This window comes from Eurosta solidaginis, chromosome 5 (genome assembly GCF_040869045.1).
Source record: "Eurosta solidaginis isolate ZX-2024a chromosome 5, ASM4086904v1, whole genome shotgun sequence".
NCBI classification, from domain to species: Eukaryota; Metazoa; Arthropoda; class Insecta; order Diptera; family Tephritidae; genus Eurosta; species Eurosta solidaginis.
Window position 1 is genome coordinate 251,888,712 of NC_090323.1, and position 22,274 is coordinate 251,910,985.

The 22,274-nt window shown below is 33.9% G+C and overlaps 2 protein-coding genes across 10 annotated transcripts in view; both read right to left on the reverse strand.

The window, feature by feature from the left end:
- LOC137253223 (cytochrome b5) overlaps positions 1 to 3,516 on the reverse strand; it is a 33,028-nt gene extending 29,512 nt beyond the window's left edge. For 2 of the 3 annotated variants that reach the window (XR_010953750.1, XR_010953749.1), the window contains exons 1-2: positions 798 to 3,516; positions 542 to 733 (exon numbers count right to left, since the gene is read on the reverse strand). Coding sequence is in view for 1 of the 3 variants with exons in the window: in XM_067789786.1 (XP_067645887.1) it covers positions 542 to 586 (45 nt within the window). In the remaining 2 variants the exon portion in view is untranslated. The remainder of the gene's footprint in view (positions 1 to 541; positions 734 to 797) is intronic. The other variant, XM_067789786.1, reaches the window with a different exon arrangement.
- A 133-nt stretch (positions 3,517 to 3,649) lies between these two features.
- Positions 3,650 to 22,274, reverse strand: part of fwd (phosphatidylinositol 4-kinase beta fwd) — a 351,706-nt gene continuing 333,081 nt past the window's right edge. For all 7 annotated transcript variants that reach the window (XM_067789774.1, XM_067789775.1, XM_067789776.1 and 4 more), the window contains 2 exons: positions 21,090 to 21,254; positions 3,650 to 21,016 (listed from right to left, as the gene is read on the reverse strand). In XM_067789774.1, coding sequence (XP_067645875.1) covers positions 20,829 to 21,016; positions 21,090 to 21,254 — 353 coding nt within the window. In that variant the 3' untranslated portion in view covers positions 3,650 to 20,828. The remainder of the gene's footprint in view (positions 21,017 to 21,089; positions 21,255 to 22,274) is intronic.

Sequence of the window (22,274 nt, forward strand, 5' to 3'; positions counted from 1 at the left end):
TGAACAAATAATACCCTATATAGGACTTTGCTTAGGCTCGTTATTTGGCTAGACCACTTGGTGTCCACACAGAAGTTTCCCAACGAGACTTTTACCCTTATTTATTGCACGCTATTAGGTCATCAGAGGCCTCTACTCGTCCCAGCACTCCTCGCATTTTGCGACTTTTGTTAACTTATAAATCTCAATAACCTGCCTTCCACACAACTCTTTACTCTACCAGGTGGGTTTACGGGGCAGGCTTTTTTATACGTTTAAATTATAAAGTTGCTCAATCTTTATTTATACGTAGTTTTTCTGGAATTTGGTACAGATTTTGATCCTAGGGTTTCTCCAGGCTTTGTCTCAGTAGGATGTTGAAGTTGATATACATGCAAGGTCTGTGAAGGATGTTCCACCAAGAACCACCCAGTAATACCTTTATATATCAAGCTCCAATATTAATGCGATACCATGCAAATTACGTGAGGGAAACATATGTAGGAATGATCCCCTGTATGCTACTTGTAAACTACTTTGGAGTATAAAATAAAGGACTCACCTCTCTTGTTTGTACCGTCATCTGTCCACACTCAATGGTGCGCATTCGTATTTGCGCCTATGACTGTATGTCCTTTGCGCCCTTCTTCGTCCGACAGATAATTGAACTTTTCTGACGGATTCTTCACCTTATAAACAATATGACATAATGGCACGAAAAGGACCTCATCTTTCTCTCTTTCGGTCTTCAACGCTGAAATTATACAAAATACATAAGTGAAAGTGTTTTAAAGCCATAACTGCAGCTCACATCCTACCTTCCAATTGTGCGTAGTAAACTCCTTCATACACGCTCTGTGCTCAGAAACCCTTCCACCAAGTAAAATGTAGCTTCTGGAGCAGCGCCACATCGAACGAACTCTCCCGAGGAGTCAGGAAGAGTTCTTTCCACGCCAAAGTTATTGTGCAGGTTTATCGGTAGGATTCGCAGCATCACTTTGCTGCTCGTCCCCCTCCACCTCCGCTGTCATATCTCCTTCTTCCATTTGCTCTTCCAGGCTCTCAAGATCTTTTTCAATTTCTTCTGGATCTAGCGTGTTTTCATTTCCGTCATCAGGACTTCTTTTTATGAGCCGCAGATAAACACTGGTCGTGCCATAAGACATTTTGCCACACTGTGGGTACAACAAGTCTTCTGCCTTCTTGTTGATTTGGAGAATAAGATGCTGCCCCTCCTCTGTGGGCTCGGACACGTGAAGAACTTTCCAATCTTGTGTCGGTATCCTGGGGTTTTGGCGTTGTAATAGGCGCAGGGCGTCCTCCGACTTTACAACGTGTCCTGCGACATACGGGATCCATACTTTCGCCCTAACTATTATAGGAATCAGCTCTCTATCGACCACTTCCAAACCTGCGCCACCGTCTTGTGTTTGGAGTTTCGGAATAACTCCCTTTAGCCATGTTAAAGTCGCGTTATCCTTGCACCTTATCAACTTAACTCCGTTATCCCAGCCAACTGAATCGAACGATGGTAGCGGCTCGTCAGATTCGTCGGCGACCATCCCTAGAATGGCGCTGAACAACTCTTTCTCTAGAGATTCCCATTTTTCGGTGGACATTTTTCCTTCAGGATCACTGTGATCAAGTATCGCTACAGTCACAGACTTTTCCCCTCTCCGTTTTTTAAAAGCTGACTTCTCATCGTCGGGAGAATGTTGTCTCTTTTTTCCGACTTCTTCCCCGAATAGACTGCCATATCGATCTACTGTTTCACGAGCCCATTCCAAGCGCTCACGCTCTTCGCTAGTAATGTTTTCCCTCGTTCCCAACCGCTCTACAAGTCTTATGGCTGCCCGGTACTGACTTAGGACTTTCTTTACGTCTTTATCGAGTAACCTTTTTCCCTCCTCTCCACCCTTGCTTGTCGCGCTAACGTCTCGCGTTCCCGTTCTCCCTCTATCCATATTACTACGCGTTCCCCCCTCCCTCTGTCCCCCAGCCCTAGAACTTGACCCTCTTCTAGGTTTGTTCCCATCAGCTGATCGGCTTCTCTTTCTTCTGCTTGTCGCTACTACATCATCCGTGAAGCGATTGCAGTACCGAGCCACTATCTCCCTGGCCCATTCTAAGCGATCACTCTCGTGGTTGGTTGGGTTAGGCTTTGCGCCGAAGCGTTGGATAATTCCTATGGCCGCCCGATACTGACGTAGCGCTCTCTTTTCATCTTTATCGCGCATATTTCCCCTTTCTTCATGGGGGCTAGCCCGTCTCGCATCCCTGAAACTGCCTCGTCTCCCACTTTCTTGCCTTTTTTTAAAAGCAGGCATATTTTCACCTTCAGCCTCTTCCTCCTCGAACCGATTTGCGAATTTAGGGTTACGCGCCGCAAATTTACTATCGGTGAATCTCCTCCGACCTTCTTGAACTGTCTGACAGGCCCAAGATAAACGCTCGCTCTCCCGTGAGGTTGGGTTCTCCTTTTTCCCCAACCACATGATAAGTTTAAGTGCTGTCTTGTACTGGCGAAGAAATTTCTTTCCCTCTTTACTCCGCATCCTTCTCTCTTCCCGAAACCTATCATCTGGCGATCCTCGCCTTTCTCTCACCCTATCCCTACCTATGCTACGTTTGTTTAAATTTTTTAAGTTACTCATCTTGGTCGTACGACCACCTGTCCGACAAGGCGGACTCAGCGGTCTAAATTTTATATTGGGGGAAAAATTGGTACGCCACAGCAGCGCCCCTTGCTGCGGTAAGGCCATGGTTACTTCCCGAGGTGGCCCGGTATCGGAAAGGCTCCGTTAAAATACAGCCGAATATACCCCCTGGCTGCAAATCATCCAATAGGCACGGTCCGCATAACACCCTGGATTAGGGGGGTGAGCAGTTCTTGGTCACCGAAATCCCGTCGCTCTCCTATGCAGCGTAGTTGCAAGCAGGGGTGTGTTGGGAAATGCATCATGATGCGCAAACTATGACAAGCAGTGCTTTTATAAATGCAAATACGGCAGCATTGCACATATGTAGTTTGAAATCATAATTATATATTAGAGCAACTCATTCAAACTCGCAAATGCCTTCGAAAGCCGTAAGCCGTGTTAACATATTTTTCCTTGCGAGCTTTCAACGATTTCGAGGCATGTGCGAGTTGGTATAAGATATCTGTAGTGCTGCAATTACTGCTTGTTATGCAAAATTTCCGAACAAACCCCCAGCTAAGCCATCCAGCTAAACAGTAGAGCAACATGGAGCTCGGCTAAGCCCTCGCACCAACTTCAAGGTGCCTGCCCTAGCGAGGGAATGGACTCCATTAGCATAGACATTTTTTATGCAGTTTTTAAATTTTCTACATATGTAAATCAGCGAATTAATTTTTTTAGGGATCAATTATTGTGATTACTTTTAATTTCCGTAATTTTTGATTTTTTTTGTGATTTGTATTTTATCTAAGGGTGAAATTATTCGTCCGGAAAGTTCAGTAAAAACATTTTAAATTTTTTCATTTTGGTTTTATATTTTCTTTTTTCATTTTTTCTTTTTTATTTTATTTGTTTTTTTTTTTCTTTATTTTATATTTTTTTTTTCTTTTTTTTCATTTTTTTTAATGTTTCTTAATTTTTGTTTGTTTTTTAGTTTATGTATTTTTTAATTAATAAATAACAGATAACAAATATTTTTTTTTTTTTGCAGTTTTTGATTACAAATCAAATTCCTTCCTTTCCGGATGAGTAGCTTCTTTTTGTCTAATATAAAAGAATTCAAGGATGTTTGTGAAAAAATTTCACAAAACCATACCAATAACTCAAAAATTATGGAAATTCGCGAACCACTTGAGATTATTATATTTTTATGATAAGCACTAAAATTATTTTTGTTAAAATTTTTAATGTGTTGAATGTTCTGGAAAAACTAGTTTACTTTTGATTTCCAAGTTCTTGTTTAAATCGAAATTAAAACTTTTTCAATGCAACTTGAATTTTTTTATATTTGTTTGTTAAGAGTTTCAAACTTTTACTGAAAAAAAGTTCAAGTTTATATTTTTGGTTTGAAAGTTATAAATTTAAAATTTATGTTTTTGAAAAATTTGGTTTTAGAAAGTTGAGAATGAAGCTACATTCCAAGGTCGTTTTTTTTAACTTTTACAATGTCATTGATAAAGTTTTGAAATTTTTTTAAAAAGAAAAAGTAAACAAAAATCGACGTTTATATTTTTCGTTCGACAGTTTGCTTTGCTTGTTTTTGAAAATATTTGTTTAAGAATGTTTGAAAATGGGTCTTTCCAAAGTAGTTTTGTGTATTTCGGCTCGTTATGGCTAAAAAATTTATAGCTATTACTTTAACTTAGTAGTTTCGTAAACTCAAATACGGATAACTGTAGAAGACGGAATTAAGTATTCATAAAGGAAACACATAGAGCACACGGACATGTCAAATTGACACGGCAAATAAATGTTGACACTTGTGGAAGATGTCGGAAATAAGAGTTTAGCTGCGGGATGATTCACCGATCGACATACACGCAGAAAATGCTCTACCGTTTCATTCTCCTCAAAGGCTTGAAAGACCCGCAAGCAGCAAAGCTATTTGAGTACTGGGACCCTTTTACGGTTAAGGTAACCGGGATTTTAGTCGCCTTTTACGACAGGCATGCCTACCGCGGGCATATTCTAGCCCCTAACCCGCTGGGGCAGTTCAATAGTAGGCAGAGAACAGACCCGCGACAGAAGAGAAGGAGGACTATATCATTGTACTAGATATATGCGCTCTGATGGACAATAAAGAGCCCCAACTTGCTGCCTTTTTATACGACCCTTTTACGGTTTGGGTAACCGGGATTTTAGTCGCCTTTTACGACAGGCATGCCTACCGCGGGTATATTCTAGCCCCTAACCCGCTGGGGCAGTCTAATGGCCTGACGAAGTGTAATAACTCTAAAAAGTCGATGTTATTTATAAATCATTTAAGATGACATTTTGTAAGTTTAAATTTAATGTGCTATAGAGTTGCCGCCGTGATGTGGTGGTAGTGCGTTTCGCCTATCGCACCAAAGATCCTGGATTCAAGCCCCGGGCAAAGCAACATCAAAAATTAAAAAAAGTTGTTTCAATTAGAAGCAACTTTTTCTATCCGGGGTCGCCCCTTGGTAATGATTTAGTAAGCACTCCGAGTATATTTCTGCCATCAAGAGCTTCTCAGTGAAAACTTATCTGCCTTGCAGAAGCCGTTCGGAGTCGGCGTTAAACGTGTGGCTCATCCCGTCCCGCTAATTTGTAGGAAAAATTAAAAGGAGCGCGGCGCAAATCAGAAGATAAGCTCGGCCTACGGAGGTTGCGGCGCCTTGCATTTTTTTTATAGAGCTTGTACTATCAGGTTTTAAATAGCAAGAATATTAAAAAAAAAATTATTAAAAAAAAGGTGTTTTACTTAACATTTAAAAAATTAGATTAATTCATACATAAAGTGGAAAAGAAAACTCAAAATCGTTTGTGTTTTTAAAAAAAGATTCAAATTTTATTTCGCAGTTTTTGTTTGAATGAATAACAAAAAGAGTACGTTTTATTTTCTGTTCTTTTTTGTTTTTGTAAGCAGAAATTAATGCTTGAATATATAATTCGTATAATCGTAAACATTTTTATGCATATACATATGTACATATTATGTGTACATAAATGAGTATGTATGCATGTGGCGCTGTGAACAAGAAAAAATAGCAACGACCATTTTATTAGCCCTTTTCTATTTTTCTTTATTTTTTGTTATTTTTAGAGAAATATTTTAATGAATTGTATAAACGAAAACTGTGCAAACTATAGCAAAACAATTTCAAAAAAAAAAAAAAAACTCGAAAATTCGAGTTGAAATTTGAAATTCTTTATGAAAATTTCGAAAATTTTACTAAGATTTCGCAGAAACTTTTGACAAAATCGATTTCGAAAAAAACCGAATATAGATAAAAATTTCGAAATTTGAATTTTTTTCGAAGTGTTTTTGAAAATGAAAATACTAAATATTCTAGGTGCAAATAAAATGCAGCCGTGGATTTTTTGACAGCCAAGCAGCAATTAAGGCAATAATCTCGCATAGCACAACGTCTAAAAGTGTGTTAAGAGTGTAAGCAATCCCTGGAATGAATAGGGACGGGGAAAAGCGTACATCTGTATTGGGTCCCAGGGCATATGGGAATAGATGGGAATGAAAAAGCGGATGAACTAGTTAAAAAGGGGGCGCATCCCTTGAAGCTTGCTCCCTATAGACGTCCCAATTTAATTGGGCGAGATTAAGAAAACGCGAGAGGTGGACATGCTCGACCAAGTGGGAAAGGTGTGGGTTCAAGCGCAGGGCTGCAAAGTGTAGAAGATTATGTGTAGGTTTTACAAACTTAAACTAACAAAGTTGCTTTTATCATTAAAAATAGAGGACTGTAGACTCATGACGGGTAATCTGACTGAACACTGTCTTCTGGCGTCACATGACTTTAAATTAGGCTTGGTCAGTTATAGCAGATGTAGGAAGTGCGGATTAGAGGAGTAAACGATCGTGCACGTTTTGTGCTCGTGCCCTGCGCTTGCCAGGCTAAGACTACAGCTATTAGGAGTGATACAGCTGTCAGATCTAGAAGCAGCAAGTGGCACAAATTCTAGACAGTTTCTAGTATTTGCCCAGAGACGATGTTATTTTATAACATATGTCCAGGTTTTTGATAGGGGTTTTCACTTTGGTTGTTAAATAAACTTCTGCTAACACTACGGACTCATTCAGTCTATGTGTGGTCCTCATGGACCGGCCAGTTCAATCTATCCTAACCATGGTACAAATTTTAATTAATATTTTTAAGATTTCTCGAATTTTCGAAGACAGTTTTGGGACTAGTTTGCATATTTTTCGTTTGGAATTCATTTAAAACAAAGAAAACAACTGAAAAAATGTGTACATATTATTTGCTGCTCTTTTTCTGTACACAACTGTACGTTTAATATAGCTATTTATGGATGCATGTGTTATTGGCAATTGTATTTATGTATATATTACTAATTATAAGGATATAGGCAAAATGTATGTATCTATGTATTTAGTACTTCCGTAATATACTGTTGGACCTACATAGGTACATGCGTATATTAAAGGCTTAGCAAAATACTAGTAATTGTTTTCTTTTTTTAATTTTTTTTGTATTTATAAACTTAATAACACTTAAAAAATGTTTTAAATTTATATAATTTTTAAAAAATATACACATACATATATTTAGTATATACAAATATGATATTACTAAACACTAAAAATATGAAAACAAGACAAAAGACGAGCAGAAAGGGGCGTAATTTTTACAAATGATGAAATGCAGTTTTTTTGTATATATAATTACTTATTCCTTACTTAAGTATGTATGTATATGTTTTTTATATTACATAAGCTTATTGGCATGTTTTTAAATTTTTTACTTTTGTTATATTTAGCGAAAGCGCTTTGATTATTTCTAATTCAGAAGATAAATAATTTGCTTGGAAATTTTTGTTCGACTTTTTGCTTATCTTTTTTATTTTTTTGTTTTTGCTATGGTTTAACTTATTACATACATCAATATTTTTTTTAATAATAAAAGCCGTATTAATAAGACTGTTTAATATGCTAACTCACCGTAACTATTGTTAAGAATTTATGTAATTAAATTTTTTTGTATACAGTGGTGGCCACAAATAGAAACCGTTTACAGTAGACAGTAGCTGCTTTTATTTCTAACTATTTTGTTAAATTTTCAATTAATATATAATGCTTTCAGTTTTCGATTTCCTAAGAATTCAAGTTCAGTACGTAAAGCAAAGAAAACTCTCAAAAACTCTTCATTCAATGTTAGTCGATAGCCTTTTGAGACTTGATTGAGCTACAAAACAGTGTACTCGAAAAACTTCTAAATACCCATTATAAAAAGATTAAATTTCAATATACAATTTTTGGTATTTGTTGACATGCTGTGAATTTCGTTTTAAGTATTGCAGTTGCATGCTTAGGAAATCAGAAAGGAAACATATTTTAATTGAAAATTAACAAAACAATACAACATGAAATCAGTATCTAAAAAGAAAAGGTTTATATTTATTTGGCCATTACTGCATGTCCATTTATATGGAGCGTATAGGAAAGAAAAAACGTTATTCTCAAGCAATTACAAACATTTAGTAACAGTTACGTATAGATTTTAAACTATAAAGTAATTTAGTTTAGTTTTGCAAATTTTTCTTCTTCTTATTTTTATAGAAAACTTAAACACTATATAAGCTTTTATTTTAGTTAGTTTGTATTTATTGTTTATTATATTATAAAATATACCTGCGCGTAAAAAGAAGAACAGTAAAAATAAATTCCAAATTTTATCTACACTCAATGCAAAAATTAATGAAATTTTTTGCTGCTTTCGCCGACTTTAGTTAAGCAAAATAATTTTTGCTATTTTTAACACAAGTTTTTTTATGAAATAAAATATATAAAATCAAACTAAACTCAAGTTCAGATTTTAAGCAAAGATGGTAAAACTTCGAAATCGAAACAAATCTTCAGTAATTAAAATTTTTTTTTTAGAATTTTTCTGAGCATGCAGTTTTGTAGCTCATGAATTAAAGTATAATAAAGTGTTAATCATAATTCCCTAAAAAAATTAGCTGGGTTTTGCCAAATTTTTATTTGTCAGCAAACTTTTGAACGCCGTTTGTTTTTTATAAAAAAGAACATTTTTTTTAAGAACAAGCTCAAAAAAAATTGTCAAAATCAGAAGATTTTTCAGAGAATTAAGATAAGCATATCATCTCTCTAAAATTCAATGAACTATAAAATTGCATACTAAGAAAAAATCTAAAAATTCTTTGCGAAAATTTTACTAAAGACTGGTGTTTTGAATTCGATTTTTTGCGAATTTAGCTTTAGATCGCGAACTTTAGCTTTTATTTTATTTTTTTATAAAAAAATAACGAAAATTATTTTGTTTTAAGCCAAATTAGGTCAAAACGACAAAAAAAAAATTCTTGTGCCAATACTTCTTTCCGTGTTTTTTGTTTCTTTATTTATCGTTATTTTAAGCAAGCAACAATTTATACATGTATAACGATAATTATGTAAGGCAACTGCGAAAACTTTTTCGAAAAAACTGAACATTTTTATAAAATTTCGAATTTTTCCGAAAACGTTCTTGAAATTACTTATTTACTTATTTTTTATTACTTTACGAATATAAAGAAAGATAACTGACAAAATTTGCAAAATCACATTTCCTGCAACTTTTTTACTTGCAGGTGTACATATATGGATGTGTGTATGTATGTACATAAATACACCTGAGTGGTCCAATCCCTGTCAAATCGTTCGTTGATTAAAAACTTGGGATACAAAATACAACATTTTCTAGGTTCTTCTAATTTGATTTTTTAATGATTTGAAGACGAATATAGATGCAATGTCATTCGCTTGCGCCGGAATAGCTGAAGATTCGTAGGCATTTTTTATATTTAAAAAAGTTTAGAGGTTTTTTCATCATAAAAAATTTAAAAGTTTTGAAACTTAAAAAATTTTGATATAGTAAGTACATACTAAGACTGGAAATTTTATACCGACTTTTCCGGCGATATAATATGAACAAATATCTAACCGAATCCTGTGATAGACCGTTTTTGGTAGCGTTTTCTTTAAGCAAATTTTGAGTCTGCGTTTTCAAAATTCGAAAAAAAAATAAGAGTTGTTTGGCAATTTTTTTTTTTAAAGTCATATCTTTGGACTCATTATTCGTATCATATTGGAATTGGATAAGAACGACGTTCGTATTAGTAAGGCATATAATCCGACTATGTTTGGCTAAGTAGGCATGGCATTGCCCATAGGCGTAAAATTAAAAAAGTCATGTCTCTATACTTTTAATTTGAAATATCATAGAAAACATTTCCTTCTCATAATTCGGGTGTATAATTTGCCTTCTTGGAAATATAACTATGTACATGTACATACATAGTTGCATATATATTTTTATTTTTTATTTTTACCTCTAGCACTTGGAGTGCGCTTTTTTTTAGTTTTTGCTGCCACTTGGCTGCTTCTTCGAGTACTTAACTACTATGCAATCATTGTTCAGCTTTTAAACATCAATATATATTTTATGTGTATAATATTTTAACTATTTTATAATATTTTCTTAAATATTTATAAATATTTGTATTTTATATATTTATAATAAATTTAAATTTGTTTTACTATTTTAACCATTTTTCGTATCAACGCACGTGCTTCTTAAGCTTACCTTTTTTTTTGATTATTATTAATTTTTTTACAAACGTTATATAGCCATTCGAGCTTTAAATAGACACGGAGAGGAGAGTGAAATTTCGTTATGATATTTATGTACAATGTACTTATGTATGTATTACGAAGAGAAACGAAAATTAAGGGACAAAATATAAGTATATAAAATTGTATAACGAAAAACAAAATAAATAAATAAAAATAACAGTTAATTAAAAATTTCGAAAGAATCTCTAAATCGAAACCAGATTTTTTTAGTTTTCACCTTTAGAACCATTCCGTAGCTCAAGGTTAAAATTTATGGAGTATGTTTTCGGACATTAAGCATATGTTACGGTACTTATAAACAATTTGAGAATATTCCAAATAATTTCAATAGTTCCTTTCGAAATTTGAATTAGTTTCGAATTTACATTGTTTCGAGTAAGTGCCATTTTTGTTTGAGTTATCATGTTTTCGAATAATTTTTTTTAAAACTTTTTCTTAGCATTGAAATGATAAACTCGAAAATTTTTAAAGTAAAAGATATTCCGAAAAGGTTCCACGTTATTTTCGACACTCAATTTATTATCTTAGTACACCGTTTTGCATGAACTCAAAGCATTTTTCTGAAGTTTGTTTCAACATCATATTAATTTAGTAAAATTCGAGCTGTATTCGAAACATGCACTTTGGAATTCCCACGTATTTCGAAACTATGATTACTTCCTGCGTTGAGAAAATAAAACAAAGTTTTTTTTGTAATAAGTTTAGTTTCGAAATTAAAATATTTCCATATTCGACTTTTTTGCATGACTTCAACGCTATATTTTGGCGTTTGTGGCAATCGTGGTGTGGTGGTAGCGTGCTCCGTCTACCACACGGAAGGTCTTGGGTTCAACTCCCCGAAAAAGCAACATCGAAATTTTAGAAAATAGTCTTTCTAAGCTGGGTCGCCCCTCGGCAGTGATTTGGCAATCGTGGTGTGGTGGTAGCGTGCTCCGCCTACCACACGGAAGGTCTTGGGTTCAACTCCCCGAAAAAGCAACATCGAAATTTTAGAAAATAGTCTTTCTAAGCTGGGTCGCCCCTCGGCAGTGATTTGGCAAACACTCGCGAGTTTATTTCTCCATGAAAAGCTTGTGGGTGAAAATTTATCTACCATGCAGGTCCCGTTCATAGCTGGCATAAAACATGTATGTCCCGTCCCGCCATTTTGTAGGAAAAATTAAAAGGAGCACGACGCAAAGTGGAAAAGAAGCTTGGCCTAAATCTCTTCGAAAGTAAATCGCGCCACGTATTTATTTTTACGTACTTAGAAATTTTCGAAATATTTTTGTAATATGGATTGCTTTCTGTTTTGAAGTTTAAAAGGGGTAATTTTCTCAAAGCAAAGGATATTTTGTAGAAGTTATTTTTTAAATTTGATTTTCCCATGTTTCCTTTTTTTTTGCATTTTTCATTACATTTATTTTCTTGCGAATGTTTCAAAATCATTTTAATTTTGTGATATTCGAATTAGTTTTCGTATTATGTATTTACAAATTCTCTAGCATCATCGAAAAATTTTAGAAGTATACACATATTTCGAGCATGTGACCATGTCAATTTGGCGAAGTTCGAATTAGTTAGAAAACTTCGATTATTCGTATTTTTCTATTGGATTAAATATTTAAAGTTTCGAAGTATTTTTGAAATAGAATTTGTGTATTTTATGTTTAAGACTGAGCACATTTTGTTTGCGATTGTGCAGTTATCGTTTGTTTCTTTTGTTAATAGGTGGTATACCATCAACGACAATACTATTTTATTTTATGTATACCTATTTGAGACACAGAAACTACTAAGATCGCAATTTCACCAAAGAAACTTGCATATCTTTAATCTGGAAAATAATTAAACTTCGAAAAAATTTCGAACTTTTTATTTTCATCAACCAACTTCATGACTTGAGAACTCAACAAACAACTTACTGAAATATTTATTTATGAAAATTTAACTTCGAAAAAAACATTTTCTCTTAACAAAGCAATAAAGGTTAAAATATCAAAAACTGAAAGGAAACACTTCTGGCAATGCAAAGAAATTTATTTTTGTAATGGCGAGCTTTCGAGCTTTGAGTTTTTTCAGGCATCACATTTTTTATTCATATTCGTATGTGCGAACGATAAGCATTCAATACATACTGCATACATACATATATTTATGAACTTTACAATTTTATTCTACTTTTTAACACCTTATTCACGTTTTTTTTTGAAGATTAATACATTCTTTTTGTTAACATATTTAATTGTTTAAGAAATCAAAATAGCTTGCACAAACCCCAGACCAAACAAATTACGTATTTGAAACTATCTATCACTTATGTATGATGACTCATTGATACACTCAAATTTTATTTATTTGATTCATAAGATATAAATGAAAATATCTACTTTCAACACACAAGCTAGGAGTTTCTTCTTTCACGAAACGAGTTGTTTTCGACACTGAATCCAAATTAACATTTTCACTGCCTTTTGGTATACCGAAAGAGCAGGCAGTCATGTATTTATTTAATTTTACCGGCAGATAAACCAACAAAGAAAACGTGAACAAAATGGTCGATTGCCGTTGTGACCAAACCAATGCATTCACATCGCTATATAATTTTACTGTACTTGTGATAGCAACAATATATTCATTGTATGTAGGTATTTGTAAGCGTAGTATGGTCATGTTTGTTTTCACATTGTCGTTTTGCTTGTTTGTGTTATATATATTACCTGTCTGAGCGAACAAGGGTGGAAACGAATGAAATTCAAGTTTTTGTATAACAACAAAAATGTAATATGTATGTACAACATGCTTTTTTTTTTGGGTGCTTAACTTATGCTTGTATGCTGCTCTGGATGTAGATTAGGGTGGGCTTAGAAAACATATTTTATACATATATGTAATACTTCTATATCACTACTACTGAACTGTGCAGCCTGTCAAACGAGAGGAGACAAAATCTCAAGGTTGTCGTTAAATTTTAGTAAAAAAGGGGCTTAAATATATGTATGTATATTTCAACAAGCTGTCTTGCTTCTATATATATTGTACATTAGGATATTTCGTTCTCCAAATGAAAAAGTAAGCTTTTGTATTCCATTAGTATTATACAATTTTTATTGTTTTAATAACTCCGCAGAATATCATTACCGATTTGTGATGAGTGCGCAGATATACATACGTAATGAGCCCTTAGTGACCAAAAAGCGACAAAAAAACAAATAATGCCAACTGACAACTACGAATTTCTCATGCACAGAATTAACAGTTACAAAATATGACAGTTACAAAGTATGATCGTTACTTTAGGAAATATTTTTCCACTATTTGAGAAGCTTAACAATTTTGGCATGACATACCTTTTAACTTATAAGCTTTTACAAGACTTCCTGGAAACCTTTTTTTGTGCAGTTAGGGCAAGAGGGGGTTTCAACAACAATCCCAGCGCAGTTCAATTTAAAAGTGCATATAGACGACTCTTAGTAAGGCACGAGTTCAGTGCGATTGAATGTGGGAATTGTACCTCCGACGGCGTATCCATTCTAGAGGCGTCATCAGCGTCTACTAGTATCCTTAAAAAATAATAGCGAGGTAATAGATTTCGTGTTAGCAAATGTTTATGTTAATACGATGTGGGGATTGTCTGCATATGTGGACAATGTTGTTCGTTATATTGCTGGCTATGTTGCTTGGAGGGTACAAAAGAAAATAAAATGTTCCAAATGTCAAGGGCAATTGCTAAGTGAAGAAATGGCTTTACTTTCAGCGCACAAAAATAAAGGTCCGTTTTTCGCACCACCTGTGGACGTATGTAATATTTGTATAGTGTCAGAGAAAGCTTTAAGACAAGTTCTCAAAGCATGCCCAATTGGAAATGCAAAATTAAGTTTAATAAATAAAATTTTTCAAAATACAAGTGATGCATCACATAGCCATCGACAATTTATTTAGCAATGACATCTTTAATAATCACCGGACACAGCTGTGTAAGGAAGTAATAAGTTTTTATTTGAATATTCGTTTGTTTTTTGAAACAAAAAAAACAAAACACGAACGAAAAAGAGTGTGTTAGAAAAAAATTTACAAAATTGATAATATTTCAACACCAACAGCAGCCAGCTTTTTGTTTATTTTGTTTGCTTCATCAAAAATTTACTTCATTAAAAAACTCAAAATAAGTAAAATTTTGAAAACGTTTATATATCGTTTGTTCAAGCTTTTTCACTTTAAATTATTTTCAAAAACCTTTAAAGAAATGCTTGTTGGGATGTATGTATAGTATATTTTTACACATGTATTTTTGAATTTTTTTCATTTCAAAAATATGAATTCTTCGCCTTGTCTTTTTTTTACTATTTATGTAATTAATGTACTTTGTATGGATGCAGCCCATGTTTAAATAGTTAAATACATCAAGCCTTGTATTGTGATTGTTGGCCTTTTCATTGTTTAATCGACTAAACTGAGATTTTATAACAATTAGTATGCAGAAGTTGGGTAAAGGGGATAATCACCCGTTTTAACCCCTTTAATACTTTTTTTACACACGCTGCTACAACTCACTAACACTAACAAAGCCCGCGCATGCACAGAACATACATTTGCACAGTTTCAGCAAATAATGATTGACAGAAAATTTGCACATATATGCTGAAGATAATTTAAGCGACAGTGTGTTTTTGAATATTTTGGGGACACTTCAGCAACATTAAATTCTCTCATAAATTGATTTCAAGCGATCGAGCCATAAACAGAAAAGGTAATTTCTTCGTTTTTCGAAGTTACCCTCTAAACATTGTCATGGACTTTCGAAGATCAAAATTTGATCTTTTTTTACATCCATTCATTTTCACGAATTCCACTGTGCAACAGCCGGCTGGGTATTGGACCAAACCCACTTTTTTGTAGAGATTGAGGCTTAAGTAGACAAAGTACTATCTCCGTTTTTCGAAGTTAGCCTCCAAAAAATAGATATCGGCTTTCGAAGTTCGAAATTCTACATTTCGAAATTTTTTTTTTTTTGTTAACGCGTTCAGCAAATTAAAAAAGTAAAAATGTGGTCGATGTCCGCTCTTTTCTCTTATTTGAAGGGCTGAATTCTTTTTTTTTTAGAAATCTATATATATAAAAAGAAGTGTACATTTTGATTGTCACTCCATAACTCGAGAACGGTTCGACGGATTGCCATGAAATTTTTAGGAAAGATACAGGAGGGATAGATGATGGTTAGTTGATTTTTAAATCCCAAATCGGTTTAGCCATATATATATAAAAATCAAATTCTGTGTGTGTGTTCGCTATGGAAACGTATTTCCCACACATCAATCATCACTAAATTTTGGTTATGGGTTCCTTCGATCAACGGGAAGGTTTTAGGCTAAAAATAATTTCGATATATAAAAGGGGCGTGGCACCTCCCATACAAATGGAATCTTTGGTACTGCATACCTTTGAAGGTATACATGCCAGAACATTGAAATTCAATGAGGAGTTATATAAGGTCAATCCCTAACACCACCAAGAAAATGAGGAATTTGGAGAAAGGGGGCGTGGCACCTCCCATACAAATGAAATCTTTAGTAATGCATAACTTTGAAGGTATACATGCCAGAACATTGAAATTCAGTAAGGAGTTATATGAGGTCAATCCCTAACACCACCAAGAAAAGGCGGAATTGGGAAAAAGGGGGCGTGGAACCTCCCATTCAAATGGAATCTTTGGTACTGCATAACTTTGAAGGTATACATGCCAGAACATTGAAATTCAGTAACGAGTTATATGAGGTCAATCCCTAACACCACCAAGAAAATGCGGAATTGGGAAAAAGGGGGCGTGGAACCTCCCATTCAAATGGAATCTTTGGTACTGCATAACTTTGAAGGTATACATGCCAGAACATTGAAATTCAGTAAGGAGTTATTTGAGGTCAATCCTTAACACCACCAAGAAAATATGGAATTGGGAAAAAGGGGGCGTGGCACCTCCCATACAAATGGAATATATTACTGCATATATCTGGATGTCGTAATGGTAGGATAATTAAAATTGGTAAGGAGCCATGTGACGTTAAGTCCTAAAACCTCCAGTAAAATGTGGAATGGGGAAAAACTATGGCTGCCGTACAAACTTAAGTTATTTTAACACCTTAAGTTTGACTGCATTGTTGAGTTTAGCTGTTATGCCTTTTGGACGTTTAGTAATCTGCCGCTGTTAAAAAAATTGTTTAACTTCAGTCTATCTACATCTTCTATAAAAATCAAATTCTGTGTGTGTGTTCCCTATGAAAACGTGTTTGCTATACTTCGATCATCACCAAATTTTGGCTCGAGGTTCCTTCGATCAAGACGAAAGTTTTTCATATTTCAGAATTAAGAATTTTAAATTTAATTGTTTTTTTTTTTGGCTATGCGAAAGAACTATCTTAGCTCCCAAAAATGATCATGTTAATAAAATCAATGATCGCTTTCAAAATCAATTTCCTGGTGAAGTGGCGAAATATAAATCGATCGACAGAGTTACAGATGAAGATAAAATTGTGAATTATCCAAATGAATTTCTATACTCCTTAGAACCAAAAGGAATCCCTGCGCATATATCAACTTTGAAAATTGGCTCACCAGTCATGCTTCTTCGGAATGCAATCAAAGCAACAATCATCAGCGGTAGAAGCAATACAATAATATAAAATAAGATACAATAAGATACAAGAATAAAATGTTTTAACAGAAAATTTCACCAAATATGCGTACAAAATTCAATTCAATTTACAGAACAATAAATTAAATTATCAACAAACAAAACAGAAAAAATAACGTAACATCCATTCGATCTCGGGCGTTACAACGTGCGCCTGGTAAAGCTAGTTTAGTATAACAGCTGTTATACGAGGTGAAAAGTCAGATAGTTCCATGATAGTGGCTACTACTTTCATGTCTGCACATACTTTCCACTGGAGTTGCTCGTAGTTTAATTTTGCAAAAAAAAAAAAGAATTCAGCCATTTAAATAAAAGAAAAAGGCGGACCACGACCACATTTTAACTTTTTTAATTTGCTGAACGCGTTAACAAATAAAAAACTAAATTTCGAAATGTAGAATTTCGAACTTCGAAAGCCGATATCTATTTTTTGGAGGCTAACTTCGAAAAACGGAGATAGTACTTTGTGTACCTAAGCCTCAATCTCTACAAAAAAGTGGGTTTGGTTCAATACTTCCTGATTTTGTCGCATAGTGTTATTTACCTAAAAGACTAATAAAACTTTCCTGCTATGCATATACATACTTGTATACAGCTTTTATTTTATTCGAAGATTTGACTTTCGCGAATAGCTTTTAAACATACTTTCGGTACAACCGTGACACTTTTTCGAAATTCAATTACTTTACCAACTATGATTACTATTTGGAACAAAGCTATATGGACTTAAAAAGATGGGTGTAAATAAAAGCTCGAATATTCGAAACCATGCGTTTTTTTTTGAACCACATTACATTGTTAAAATTAAACAGAAAAGGTAGAATAAAATCCACATCTAAATATGTAGTGGCTTTTCTTTTTAAACAATTTGCTCATACTTTTTGGAGTGAAGACGTAAAATAGAATGGTTTTACAAATCATATATATGTATACAAACACGGCCGTAGCCAGAGGCACGCTTGGGTGAGCTGAGCTCACCCAAAAATTGGTCGAGCTCACCCTAAAATTTTATTGAAATATTTCTAAATTTCTGACTTCGATTTGAAATAATTGACTCGATTATTTTGGAAATGAATGAACGATTCGAAAACAATAATGATATCCTGATTGCAGTAGAAGCTGTAAACAACTTTTTGGATGAAAATTTCGACTACAGCGCTTTAAAATCATTGGCTGAACTTCAAATAATATTGCCATCACGAGAAGAGTTTTCTGTTGTCAAAACTTTTCTCATTAATGAGAAAAATAAACCTGAATCGAATGACAAAAGTATTCTTCAAATATTGTTTCCAGTTAAAAGTGCATTTCCAACAACGTATTGCCTTTTTGAGGCCATCGAGACATTTGGCGGAAGTACATCAATCAACGAATCATCATTTTCTGCGCTTTCAAGAATAGATGCGATTCGGCGTTCAACAATGACCGATCAACGGCTACGAGATCTTTCAGTTCTTGCTTTTGAAAAAAAGAGATTGAATTCATTAAAAATTGATAATATTTTGCGTAAATTTGCCGACAAAAATAGGAAAATACAACTTTATTAACGTTTAATATGCATTTTTGAAATAAGTTGATATGTATTCATTCGATTTACGACTTCATCAATAAAAAAGGGTGCCTTCTAATATCAACTGTTACGATTTTTACTAGAAAAAATTTCAGCTCACTCGAAATTGGTCGAGCTCACCCAAATGTTCACTGCTGGCTACGGCCGTGTATACAAATATCGCACACCTAAATCAAAACAACGATTAACTCGAAAAATCGCAATGTTCAGGAAACGCGAGAAACTTATTGCTTCTGCCATGGGCGCATGGGTGATGAATTGGGAAGCACATACATAAGTACTCATAACTTCGAAATTTCAGAATTTTTTGAGTTAGATCCTTAAACGTGTGAAATCGACAAATTTCGGGCAGCATGAATATTTCTTTGTCCAAATTTTTTTTTGAAAAGTGAAAATTTCACAAAATCTTAAAACTTTCTATGACTTTTCGAGTTTTGCAGCAACAGAAAGTAAGATGGAATTCCTTTCGAGTTGTTCGTGTGAATCCATTATTTTTCTGTAGATATTAATATTTGGTTCCCTTATATTGAAAAAAAATTGAAAAACTGGCAAAATGTTGACAATTTAAAATGTGTATGAAGAATATTTCGTCGAAACATTTTTCTTTTATTCAAAAGGATAACAAAATAGCTATCTAGAAAATTTTCGAAGTCCAAATTTTTTTATCTTTTTGCATTATTGTACCAAGTTTAGCTTTCGAAATATTTTTATAAGTCTTCGAAAAGTTCTCCAAATACTGGTTTTGTTTATCTTTTTAAGTCATCAAGAGTATTACTAGGTGCGTTCATATAACCGCGTGTGTAAATGGATATAATTTTACACCTTATAAGTTTATATGCTATCATGAGTCCCCCTATTATGAATTTTTATATTGTTACAATTGTAACACCGATTCCTTTAAGCTTTTAAAATACTTTTCGAACTTAAAACAATTTTGCGGAAAATTTTCGAAACTCAATATTTTTAATTTCTTGCGTCTGTATGTATGTTATTTCATTGTTGAAATTGTGAAACCGATAATGTTTCAACCACCTTTGTTGCTAGTTTAATTTAGTTTAAAAAAAATGTAAATTCGAATTTTATAAATCAAATAAAGTACAAAGATAAATGAGAAGCTAGCAAAAGAAATAAATTATTTGTACTGTGGGTTAGGTAAAATGTAAATGTACTCAAAACAATTTTATTTAATAAAATAACACCCCAGAGGAAAACGACAGAGATTCGAAACCCTTAGGAGGGGAAAAGGAGAATTTAACCTGGTCCCATCATTTCTTGGCCATAAAGCTTCATCATAGCAATCAGTTCATTAAATTTGGGTATTGCAATTGTTATACTCATTTGGTTTATTAATTTAAAATGAATTTTCGAAATTTCAATTTACCTTCTGTTATCAAAAACTGAGAAAATATTGAGATTTGTATGTTTGCAACTTTAGATTTTTTTAAACTGAATTTTAAAATGGATGAAAGCAATCATGAACAAAATTCATCCGCATTGAAAGACATGTAATACCGAATATAGGTACCATACGATTTGCCACTCGGTTTATATAATGAGCCTTAAAAACCTATTCTATTTTATTCATTTTTTGTTACAAACAATCACTCATTTATTTAAGCCATACACAACAACAATATATTCATTTGAACATAGTTCGATAAAAAACTAAGTAATTATATATATCTATTATTTATAGTATAATATATTGTAGTATGTAGCTGATTTAATTAATATTTCTATATCTATATTTATATAGTATAGTAGTATGTATTAAGGTTTTTGTATATATACAAAGTAAGGAAAGTGTACAGAATTTAGTAGATAAAGAAATAACTGTTAGTGCTTAATATTTGCCAAGTACGCAAAGCACAATTTTTTTTCTGTACTCACAAAACTGAAGTCAGTCAATCAGTCAGTTAATTTGTAGTCAGTCATAAGGGCAAATCATTTACATTTCCTTTAAGTTTATGTCTTTAAAACGAATAAAAAGCGACAAATATCGACGTTAAACACATACGACAAATGGACGTAAATGTGTAAGACAATTTAACTTACATTTATGTATACATGTAGATACAGCTGGCACCATAGAGTTAATTATATATACACACTGTTGTTTGTTATTGTTGTCGGCATTTTTCCTCATATAATTATAATTAATTACAAATTTTTTTCCTGTTTTGATTATAATTTTTTCGTGAAATCATTATCTGTCGTATTTTGTTTTATTTTTTATGGTTTTGTTTTGCCTTTACTGTTTGTTTAAATTTTCATGAAAAACCTTTCTCACAATATACCATTCGTATAATATTGATAGCCATCGTATAATTTTGTGGATAGACTCTTTAATGAATCTTGTACAAGTTGTTCAACTTTGCGCTCCATTTCTTGTTCGGTTAAATTCATATGAAAACGTTTACGTAGATTCTGTACAGTACCAGAGCAACCATTTTTGAAACATGGTAATTGTGCGTCTAAAAAATATACAGAAAAAGTTTTAATAAATACTGATTATATCAGTTATAAATTTTTTTTTGGGAAACTTACTGCTGCGCATTATTTCCACAAAATTAATTATACGATCCATATGCTTACGCGCAGTCATCATGCCAACTAGCAATAGACGATTAAACTCCTTCCATAGCTCGGAGTTGGTACCACCCATGACATCAACAAACTCGGGTGTAAGTTTGAAGGGCGATTGTTCGAAACCTGAAAGTTAAAAAAACAATTTTATTTAGTGTAAGATCATAAATGCAACCATGTCAACTAATGTAACAGAATAAGCAAAAAATACAAACATGGGAACTAATTAATAGAATAAGCAAAAATACATCACTGTAAAGGAAGAGAAGATGGTGGACTTCCCGTTCATTATTGCATTGAGGACTAAAAAATAAAGTACTAAGATAATTAATCCGGACATTTCTGTTGTTTTATTAACCATTGAAGGTAGAAGTTACATCTCAGGTGTGTTAACGAACCTCGCGCACTATTATAAACAACTATTTTTTAGAATGGATGCTCGAGAGAACATTGTCAAGGTTTTAACTGAAAATAATGTGGATTTCCCTCCTACTGCCAACATTATACAATTACGCAGATTACTGCAAAATATAGTTGGCGTGGGAGATAGTAGCTCCGCAAATACGATGAATACCACTCCGAACACAAAAATATTGGAGAACATTCCGGACGAAATGATAAATGAGATAAACGCTGCCGTTTCTATTGATTCCTCTGCCGCCACTGCCGTTACCGCCGTCCATACTGCCGCCACTGCCGTTCCAACTGCCTCTACTACCGATATTTTGGTTGAATTCAATTCAACACCTGCCTTTCACGAGTTTTTGCTGCCGTCTATTCTGCCGCCGCTACCGTCTGCTCTGACGCCACTGCCGTTCATACTGCCTCTGCTACTGATGTTTTGGTTGAATTCAATTCAACACCTGCCGTTCATGATGTTTTTGCTGCCGCCACTGCCGTCTATTCTGCCTCCGCTACCGTCTGCTCTACCAGCACTGCCGTTCCAACTGCCTCTACTACCGATGTTTTGGTTGAATTCAATTCAACACCTGCCGTTCACGATGTTTTTGCTGCCGCCACTGCCGTCTATTCTGCCGCCGCTACCGTCTGCTCTGACGCCACTGCCGTTCATACTGCCGCCACTGCCGTTCCAACTGCCTCTACTACCGATGTTTTGGTTGAATTCAATTCAACACCTGCTGTTCA